This window comes from Podarcis melisellensis (assembly GCF_964234715.1).
Source record: "Podarcis melisellensis genome assembly, chromosome: 2".
Lineage (NCBI taxonomy): Eukaryota > Metazoa > Chordata > Lepidosauria > Squamata > Lacertidae > Podarcis > Podarcis melisellensis.
In genome coordinates, this window is record NC_138529.1 from 1,837,333 (window position 1) to 1,848,272 (window position 10,940).

Consider the following 10,940-nt stretch of genomic DNA (forward strand, 5'->3'; position numbering starts at 1 on the left):
GCAGTCGTGTCCATTTTCCAATTCTGACTTTAACAAAGCATTAATTTTACTTAATAGTTAAGAGAAAATGATATTACTGCTGGATAATTATCATTATTATTATTATTATTATTATTATTATTATTATTATTATTGATTTTGATTTGAAAACCGGGCTCAGGGCAGCTAACAGCAAATATAAAACATATATATAAAACATTGATTAGAATGCGACTTGAAAACAGCATAATCCATGATCCAAATAATTTAGACCCTCCAAGTGTCTCAATTTTCCAGGCACAGTCCTGGATTTACAGAAGCCATCACAGTTTCTGATTTGACCCCAGAATTGGGGGGGGGGGTATGCAGTGACTCCTGAGCCAAGGAGATAAGTAACTATACAACCTTTAAAAGACAGGGCAGACCTGTATAGCAAAGTTTTTAAAAATGGTTTATTGTGTTTTTATGTATGTTGGAAGCCACCCACAGTGGGCAACCCAGTCAGATGAGTGGAGTATATTGTTGTTGAATAGGGCATCCTTATTTTCATTGGAGAAATGTTGGCGGGTATGTATAACTGTCATGGCTCACAGTGCAATAAAAACCATGGATCAGATCAGTCAAATTCATCATTTTGCCCCATAGTGAATGGCTGGTCTGTCCATAATTTGCCAAATTAAAAGGTAGTTTTTTGGTGCCTGTAATACTGCACATAGGTTACTTAAATGCCATGACTTCTATGCTAATTACTAATGTAGACTATTACTGGAGGCAAACTGATTATGCTGTCTTCCTCACTGATATCTGCAACTGATTTGTTTTCATGAAAATAGATGGGCATAGTGCTTCAATAGGAGATTTATTGTCCAAATTATTTCTAATACAGGTAAAGAACTGATATAAGTAAAAAAAACTGCTCCTTTTCCCTTATGGGGTACCCAAGAGCCCATATAGAGTCCTTTTGTAGGTTCTCTATCGGTAGGAGAAAATAACCAACCAGAGAATATTGAGAAGAAAAGCAGCTAGTAAGCCTAATTTTTATTAACTGTTGCAACAGGGTGCTCCCCCACACGCAGGAGAGAGGAGGAGGACCCAGAACAAAGGTGTGCCCACCCTTACATAGACATTTTAAATTGCCCGCCCTGGAGTCCAAGACCACCTCCAGAAACATCATACATACATCACAGAAAAGGTTGTCTACAACAGAAATCTGAGTGCGTTGTTTATCTCCTGTTTGGCAAGTTACCTGATTGCATTATCTGGATTTTGGCTACTCTTTTGTTATTATAACTACTTAATTCCTGAATCTAGGTCACAGGCTCACACCATGTTCATATCTTGAATGTGCCCTTAAGACAGGATTTGTGAGGAAAGAGACAATGGGGAGGTTTCCCACTTTGACCTTGCAGAGAATTATTTGAGGTCACTTTGTTCAGGACCTAATCTGTGGGGTTTCAGACATGTGGTTTATATATACAGTGGTACCTCTGGTTACGTACTTAATTCGTTCCGGAGGTCCATTCTTAACCTGAAACTGTTCTTAACCTGAAGCACCACTTTAGCTAATGGGGCCTCCTGCTGCCACTGCGCCGCTGCCGCCCAATTTCTGTTCTCATCCTGAAGCAAAGTTCTTAACCCGAGGTACTATTTCTGGGTTAGCAGAGTCTGTAACCTGAAGCGTATGTAACCTGAAGTGTATGTAACCCGAGGTACCACTGTACAATTATGAACATTTAATTTTTTTATATATGACCTTAAAATTCTTATAACAGAACTATTAGCTTTCTTGCGAAATACTCTAATTTTAAATAAACTCTGTTTTAGTGGCAAGGCACTGAGGCTCCAAAAACACTTATTATATGTATTTTCTTTTTCTTTTGTATTTTCTTTTGTTGTAAATAGGTATGTTTTCTAATTTGTGCTTAATAAAAATTATTTTTTAAAAAACAAAACAAAACAAACACACTTATTATTTGGGGGAATAAAAAAGAAGCGAGGAGAAGAAAGCCCAAGACATTTTCATAACCATAACATTTAAACATTTCACAAGCAGGAAACACTATTAAGTAGTGTTGCTTGAAGTTACTCCCTTTTATTATTACAAATAGAACTGTGGCATATGTAAAGAAGAGGAATATTTGTTGTGTGTTAAAAGTCATAATGTTCTAGAAGATGTAACAGCTATTCAAAATGAAGTTCCTCTGGTTAGTATTATTTTTTGAAGAAGCATTTGTTTTCAAAACCAGTGGGCAATGTAGATTTATTTGAGAGACATATTTTCTCTCATAAATTAATCAGTACAAATTGTTCAGCTGCAAAACCTTGATAGGACATTATGCTCAATTTCTCTTCCTATCATGATGGAAATTGTTGTGGACATGATGTTCCAGTGACCTTTCCTCTACTTCCAGATCAGCAGAATTACTCGTGATTCTGATAGTATTGTCTGAACCCTATTGTTAGAGAACTCACATGAACTGTTCGCTGGGGGAGGGTTTCCTGTAGTATCAAGTGAGTCAAGAGTTACACAGACAGAGAGAGAGTCATATTACAAGACACTAACAGGTTATTTAGTTTCTTGAATACAAATCACTTACCATAACATAATGTTACAAAGTGATTTACAAGAATAATGTACAAGAAGAAAATACAGTGATATAGTAATAAAATAATAATAATAAAGATAACACTAATAGTAAAAACATCTTTTCCAGCTATTGTTGAATTTGGTTCTGAGGATAACACACATTGTTGTATGCCAAGCAAATTCCCAGTTATCTGGCATATTAAGAAATTCCCAGATTTTGATCCATGGTGTGACTCAGTTTCCCAATTCATGGCTAAGTGTGGATGAACAAATGACCATGTGGATATTCACAAAAAAAAATAATCCATCCACTTTCTTTCTACCCAGGTCCTGCTGCTGTTGCTGTGCTACTCGGAGCTAAGCAGTGTTTGACTTAGGGTTATGTCCAATCCAGGGCTCATGGGTTGCTTGCCCACCCCCCGGACAAACCACAAGTGGTAACCGAAGTACACACCTTGGTTATGTGGGAGTAAGGCAACAATGCATGTGATAAGTTACCTGACCTGGAGGGGGGCAGTGCCAGCAATAGACAGGAAGGCAACCTATTCTTCTCTCACTGATTCCTTCTTGAGTAATGACTTGCTGTCATTAAAGTGTGTTTCCCTAGGCTTTACTTTCCTCCATCTTCAGTCGTTGGTATCGGACCTTCCTTTGCTAACCTCACCCACATGTAAGGTAAAGGTACCCCCGCCCGTACAGGCCAGTCTTGACAGACTCTAGGGTTGTGCGCTCATCTCACTTAAGAGGCCGGAAGCCAGCGCTGTCCGAAGACACTTCCAGGTCACGTGGCCAGCATGACGAAGCTGCTCTGGCGAGCCAGCACCAGCTCAGCACACGGAAACGCCGTTTACCTTCCCGCTATAAAGCGGTACCTATTTATCTACTTGGGGACGCGGGTGGCGCTGTGGGTAAAAGCCTCAGCGCCTAGGGCTTGCCGATCGAAAGGTCGGCGGTTCGAATCCCCGCGGCGGGGTGCGCTCCCGTTGCTCGGTCCCAGCGCCTGCCAACCTAGCAGTTCGAAAGCACCCTTGGGTGCAAGTAGATAAATAGGGACCGCTTTCTAGCGGGAAGGTAAACGGCGTTCCGTGTGCAGCTCTGGCTCACCAGAGCAGCGATGTCACACTGGCCACGTGACCCGGAAGTGTCTTCGGACAGCGCTGGCCCCTGGCCTCTTAAGTGAGATGGGCGCACAACCCCAGAGTCTGGCAAGACTGGCCCGTACGGGCAGGGGTACCTTTACCTTTTACTATTTATCTACTTGCACTTAAGGGTGCTTTCAAACTGCTAGGTGGGCAGGAGCTGGGACCGAACGACGGGAGCTCACCCCGCCGCGGGGATTCGAACCACCGACCATACGATCGGCAAGTCCTAGGCGCTGAGGTTTTACCCACAGCGCCACCCGCGTCCCTACCATCCGCGTGTAAGCTTGTATTAATAATGGTTTTGTTTGCCAGGAAAAAAAACTTCAGGTTTTTTTATTCTTTCAACCAGCAGTTTTACCAAACTTTTTACTTCTGCACTTTTTTATTATCAGGGTGACTGGGGCAACCCAGCTGAATGGGCAGGGTATAAATAATAAAATTATTATTATCATTATTATTAATATACTGATGCTTTTGAATCATGGTGCTGGAGGAGACTCTTGAGAGTCCCATGGACTGCAAGAAGATCAAACCTATCCATTCTGAAGGAAATCAGCCCTGAGTGCTCACTGGGAGGACAGATCCTGAAGCGTAGGCTCCAATACTTTGGCCACCTCATGAGAAGAGAAGACTCCCTGGAAAAAACCTCTGATGTGGGAAAGATTGAGGGCACAAGGAGAAGGGGACGACAGAGGATGAGATGGCTGGACAGTGTTCTTGAAGCTACTAATATGAGTTTGACCAAACTGCGGGAGGCAGTGGAAGAGAGGAGTGCCTGGCATGCTCTGGTCAATGGGGTCACAAAGAGTCGGACACAACTAAACAACAACTGCTCTTCATCTGAAGATCTCAGGTCTGTTCACAGCACATATATCACTTCACTGATATGTACACCAAACTCCAACAGGCTTTTAGAGCGCAGCAAACCATGAGCCTGAGTTTAGACGTAATGCTAAGTCAAACCATGGCTTGCAGGGCCCCTAAAGCAAATGCAATTTTTGCTGTAAATGCTACATGCTCTTTCGTGCTTAGGTATGATTTGGTTTAAAACAATGTATGAACCAAACCAGAGGGATCGTTGCAGAGCTCAATGCAGTCTTCTATTCCCTTCTATGTTTTGCTATGAGACATTTTACTCTGCCCTTATATTTTGGTGTTTGGTTTGCTATTTATTATTTTTATGGATAATTTAGGTGTTTTGAGCTGGGCAGGGGGCTAATTTTTTTTTACATGCTTCTTACACAATGAAGGAGAATATGTTTTTTGTTTTGAGACTTATTTTAGAGGAACAATGGAGGTCATCCTTTATGTTCCCACCAACATCTAAAGTGGGGTTTTGGTATTAGGTAGAGAGCCTTCATTCTCTTTGTCTGTATTCAGTCTGTGAAGCTCCTTGCTTTGGAAGGCCCACGTTTCTCACTCCCCCTGGTGACCTTCCACTGCCATGTGAAAACCTTTCTACTTTAGATGTTTGGGCTGTGGTAATCGGCTTTTATTTTCCCCCCTGATTGTATGTTTCGTTTGACACACACAGGGTGTTTCAATTTTTTGTTGCTCAGTCTTGAATTGTACCTGCCATATCATCTTTTCTCTCAGTTTTTTTTTGTATTCTTTAAGGGTTTTAGGCTGCCTTGGACATCTTATGGAAATGTGGAGTAGAAATAATTTAATTACTACATGTATTTGTTTGCCAACAAGTCACTATAGCTGTGCACACTTGTGAAAAAACAATATTATAGGATGACACAGAGAGCACAACCAAGTAACTCTTTTTCTTTTATTTGATCAGGATTATCACCTGCCCAGGAAGCTATCAGTACAACGAACAGATTTCTGGCAAGCAGTGCATGGGTCATATTATCTCCAAAGGTCTGCTTTAAGAAGATTAAGGTACTGGCTGTGGATTCTATTAATAGGGAGGGAGGTGAAATCCAGCATAAAAGGTCATGCACGTCAGTGATCCAAACTAGCAGCAAGGCAATGATAGTGTCACACTTAAATGTGAAGAGGAGGATCTCAGCTGCACAAGGAATGACAGAAGGAGGTTTCTAATGATACAAAACACTGAACAATGTAAGAACTCTGGCTTCTTATTCTGGGCATGGAGATGTCTTCAAGGTGAGAAAAATGGAACTGTATCACATTGATGTATACACACATATATATATCCATATTAACAATCTAATCAAACCTCATCATATATTCCGAATTATACATATTATTTAATAATCAAACAGTCCAAATATTATGCCAAATTATAATTTTTCTGGGGGACTTCACCATGCTCCGAGGTCGGGGGGGGGGTCTGATCATCTCATACTTCTACTGCTTTTCATAATCTTTCCCGATAGTTCACATAAGTCATTCTGATGTTAATCCTCGTTATTTTCCACAGCCTCTGAGTTCTTCTGGCAAGCGAGATAGCTCAAAACAGTGTTTCTGAGTGATTTTTATGTCCAAGATTCCCCTCCGCATTGCTGTATTCTTTACTTAGAAGAAGACTGGAGTTCCCATCCTTGGGAGGACACTATGTGACACCTGGAAGGTACAACAATCTGACTGTATCATTAACATGTACAGACTAGATTGCATTCCCAAGACTTTCTTAAGACCCCTCTAGACCTTTAATAATTTTTTTTGTTCTTGTAGTTGTTGTCACTGCTGGAGTCTTGGCAAAGCCCCAGCCTGAACGGAAATGCCTTATTTCTCAAGATCTTTGTGGGAAAACCTAGTTCCAAGTGGAATGATTTGCCAGAGGAGGTCTGTGTAGTGCTTTCCAAGTCACACCAATATCTATTGCTTGCCATGAAATGGTTTCTGGTAAGGGCAATAGCCATTTATTGCTCCTTGGCTAACCTCGCTAGCTGCCATCAGAGGTAGGTTAGACAGAAAGTGACCCTAAGTCTCCCATTTTGCTTCATAGCTGAGCAGGGATTTGAAGCTGGCCTTTTGTCAACTCTGTCCAACATTCTGTTCATTGTGCTTAATTTTGGGGCTTCACAACTAATGGCAGAGCTGGGCAGTGGTAGAATGTGGGGAACCAAATAATTTGTTGCATTTTGTTTTTATTATGTGCAGATCTCTCTTTTTTTACACCACCTATATTTTTATGCCTTCCCCACCTGTAGTCTGAAGTAGTACAGTCCGTTCTAACACTCCCCCATCCCACGCTGCATACTTGAATCTATAATTCAATAAAAATAAATTCTATGAATGCATGATGAAGCTAAAAAAAGAATAATTTCCCTGATACTGCCTTCTTGTTCCTTTTCAGTCTTAAAATTGGTGTATGGCACCATTAGCACAACAATCAGTCTAAAGCCATGGCTGCCGTTTTTACCAACAAGACCCTGATTGTGAACAACAAGGACAAGGATAAGTTGGAGCTGGAACGTGAGCTAACCCGAGCATTGGAGAACAAGATTATGCTTCTGTATTTTGGCTCTGGTGAATGTCTTCGATGCCAAGAGTTTGCACCCATCCTGAAAGATTTTTTTGTGAGGCTCACAGATGAATTTTACGTGGAGAGAGCATCCCAGCTGGTCCTGGTCTTTGTCTCACTGGATGAGACTGAGGAGAAGCAAGACAAGTTTCTGAAGACCATGCCCAAGAGATGGTTGTTTTTGCCCTTCCAGGATGAATTCAGGAGGTAGGGATTCCAATGCTTAGACAGCTTACACAATGGCCAAATTCAAAGTGAGTCACCAGAGGCATATTTGCATAGTTTATGCATTGACAGGGGTTGGGCTAGATGACCCTTGGGTCCCTTCCAACTCTAAGATTCTATGATTCTATGACCTTTGCCAGGAGCTGCTGCATGGTTGTGCAGCACACCCATGTGGTGAACTGTTGAATTGCAAGGGGTAGCTTCTCCTTCATGCCTTGGACTGAGTTTTCGGGAGGTGTGGACAGGCTGGGCAGATCAGGACGAGGTGGGGGGGGAGTTGCTCAAGGACAACCGCTGGGCGGGACGCAGAAGAATAGGACCAACCACGTCAGAGACCTGGAATACCAAAAGTCCTCAGGGGAGGAGGGTCCTCCCCAGGGAGCATCCCAATGGGGTGCCTTTCCGCACCCTGTTCTGTCTCCTTGAAGCTCCACCCTTGCCTCCTGACTTGGCTTCACCTTCAGAGTCACCAGGGCCCACCGCCAGTCCACTTTCCCAAGAGGAGATCACTGCTCCCACTACTGAAGGTGGGAAAATGCATAACGTGATGATGTCACAATACTGAGTAAGTGATCCTATATGTTGCAGGGGAAAAGAACTTGACACAGAGGTTTTTGGTGGCATCCCCATGATATATAATGTGCAGATATGCTCAGAGTTAGTAGCTGGGCAAAGGAAATGAACAATCATCTTCGAAGCAATTCAGTTTTGAAACTAACTAACTAACTAACTAACAAGCAAAACCCATTGTTTTCCAGACTTCAAACTTTTATTCAAAACCTTGGAGCTTCATCTCTCTTTCTGTATTAACTTCCAGGGAACTGGAATTGAGATTTTCTGTGACAAACCCCCCAGTGGTGGTGGTGTTGAAACCAAACGGAGAAGTCATTGCTGCAAACGCAGTGGAGGAGATTAAGAAGGTGGGCCCTGCTTGCTTCAGGAACTGGCAGGAGGCAGCTGACCTGGTGGAGAGGAACTTCCTCCTGGCCCAGGACTTTGACAACGTGGCTCTGAGGAGCATCATGGATCCCATCCGCCGGCTCAAATACAAGCTTGCAAGCAACAAAAGCAGAAGGGGAAGCAATGATGACAATGAAGAAGAAGTGTTCTCCTGACAGGACATTTCTTCCCATGGTAGCTTTGTTGTAGGTGAGCTTAACTCTTCCCAACCCATGGCCTGTGTGCAGGATAATGATTGTTACCTACAAGCACAGAAATTGTTACTGAGAACAGATTTCAGGTTTCTGAAAATCTAAGTGCCGTTTACTTTTCTATAAAAAAAAAATCTAGCCTTTATGACTGTGAAGATAGTCATGAAAGTGTGTGGACAATATCTTGTGAAAGCATAGAATGTGGGAGTCTGGTGGGTGAGGGTTGTTCATGCAGATTTTCAGTGGCTCCTGGGAACTGTGTCTAGCATTTGCCCCTTCCACTTGAATAGCAGAAGACGCCCATGTGGATTTGTTTGCTTGAATTTGCTACCCTCCCTTGACTGCAGCGTGCCAGGATGTGCATACATTCAATGCAACATATTAAATGTCAGTAAAACATCACTTAAAACCATAATTAAAGCAACATAGGGATTACAGTGCTACTGTGTAGAAGCAGCAGAACTACTCAGTCAAAAATGACTCATTTGCTCCCAAAAGCCTGGGCAAAGAGGTGTATCTTGACTCATCGGCAAAAGAAGTACAATGGTGGTGCCAGATGCACCTCCAAGGGGAGGGAGTCCCTAAATGGGCAGGGAACCGCAGAGAAAGCCTTCCTATGTGCCACTGCCCTGTGAGTTTTAAGGGGTGCCAGCTCCACCAGAAAAGCCTCCTCTGTTGATCTTACAGGTGCTCCATCAGTTATCAGGGAAGCCAAATGATGTAGGGTTTTGTACATGAACATAAGCACCTTGAATTGGTATTGGATGCAAATAAGCAACCAGTGCAGGATTTGGGGGACAGGTGTTGCAGCTTCTGAACTGTCTTTTATTTATTTCCTAACATTTATATACCACTTAATGATAATAAAACTTTAATGATTCAAAGGCAGCACTACACAGAGCGCATTACAGTAGTCCAATACAGAAGTTATCAATGCATAAATTTAAAAAAATGTATGCAGATGTGCTTTTTTTTTTTGCTTACTATATACAGTAGTGTCTGCTTTCATATGGCTCTCCCTGTTCCATCACTGGAATATTCTGTTACAACTTGCTTGAGGCTCAGACAATAACTACTGTAAACCCAAATTAACATTCACTTGGTGCAAGGCCTTCTGTGTGGTAGCATTTTCCTTGTGGAACACATTCATACTAGAAACTTCAGGTTCTTCTTATCATTCTGTAAAAAACATACCATGGCTTTCAACAGGCATTGCTTTGTCAGGTTTTATTTTCTACTGTGTCATTGGTCGACTGCTGATTTTGTAGCTTTTGTCTTATTGTGGTGCTGTTTGAAATTACGATTCTCCTAAATGACTTTGAAGCTGAGTGGGTGGTATATAAACTTTAAAAATAAAAAATGATAGATAAGTGCACAAACAAAATACGGCATCACCAAAGAAGGCATAAAAAGGAGAAGGGAACATTTTCAAACATATACTGCTTATGAAAAGAGAAAGATCAGTGGTTTAGTTTTGCTTCTGAGCTTTAATTCCTCAGCAAATAGCAGGTGGAGTGTGGGGAGTATTCCTATTCCAATTGGGATCTGAGCAGAAGCAAAGTGCTAAAGCCCTGCTCACCCCCTGCCAGGGTTCTAATCTGACTTGGCCCCTTTCCATATGCTGGCTGTTAAAACCAAAGCAGCTGTGCAAGGATGAAATATGTGGCAAACATCATGCTTTGTTTGGTCCTCTATAGTACACCAGTCTTGGCCCACCTGGTGCCCTCCAGTTGTAACCGGACCACACTTCCCATCATCCCTGACCATTGGCCTTGCGGGTTTGGGCTGATGGCAATTGTAGACCAGAAAGTCTTCTGGGGGGTACCACGTTGGGAAAAGTATTGCTTGAGATGCATGGCGTCTGCCAACCTATGACTCCACTCTGGCTTTCCTCTGATAGCTCATGGAAGAAGACATGTGATTTGCCATGGTGCTCTGTGTTGCACCACACAGAGACATGCGCAGATCCTCCTTACAAGAATGTGTTTTTATTAATTTATTATGACCATTTCTCCCTTGCTTTCCTGAACCAGGTACAGGGGACACTAAGTTGTTTGGAACTGTTGGTTGGTAGAGAAAGAAGATGAGTAAGGAGTGAGGGCATACTAAGAAGTGTATAAACTAAGAATGGGGTACTCACTAAATCTTTTTTAAAGGAACACTTTAAGAAGGGATGTAAGAAGGCATCATTTTCTATTTCGCCCTGTGTTTGTGACATGCAGTACTGGATCCATTCCACTGCAGTTCATCTTCCACCAAATACTATGGTAATCATCTCACTGTCTGTTGTGACAAAATTATGTAACTGTGCTTTGCATGCAGATGCTCCTGGGTTCAATCCCTGGCCTCTCCAGGCAGGACTGGGAGTGTCTTGAACCTTGGAGAACTGCTGTCAGTAAATGCATTCGACCCAC

General features: G+C 42.3%; 1 protein-coding gene across 7 annotated transcripts in view; it reads left to right on the plus strand.

The window, feature by feature from the left end:
* NXNL1 (nucleoredoxin like 1) overlaps positions 1–10,940 on the plus strand; it is a 28,204-nt gene extending 17,264 nt beyond the window's left edge. Inside the window, exons 1-7 of one of the 7 annotated variants that reach the window (XR_014165003.1) lie at positions 154–546; positions 2,088–2,183; positions 2,391–3,241; positions 3,992–4,561; positions 5,498–5,598; positions 6,104–6,253; positions 6,358–6,976. Coding sequence is in view for 6 of the 7 variants with exons in the window: in XM_081898195.1 (XP_081754321.1) it covers positions 7,032–7,357; positions 8,193–8,490 (624 nt within the window). In the remaining variant the exon portion in view is untranslated. The other 6 variants (XM_081898192.1, XM_081898193.1, XM_081898194.1 and 3 more) reach the window with 6 other exon arrangements.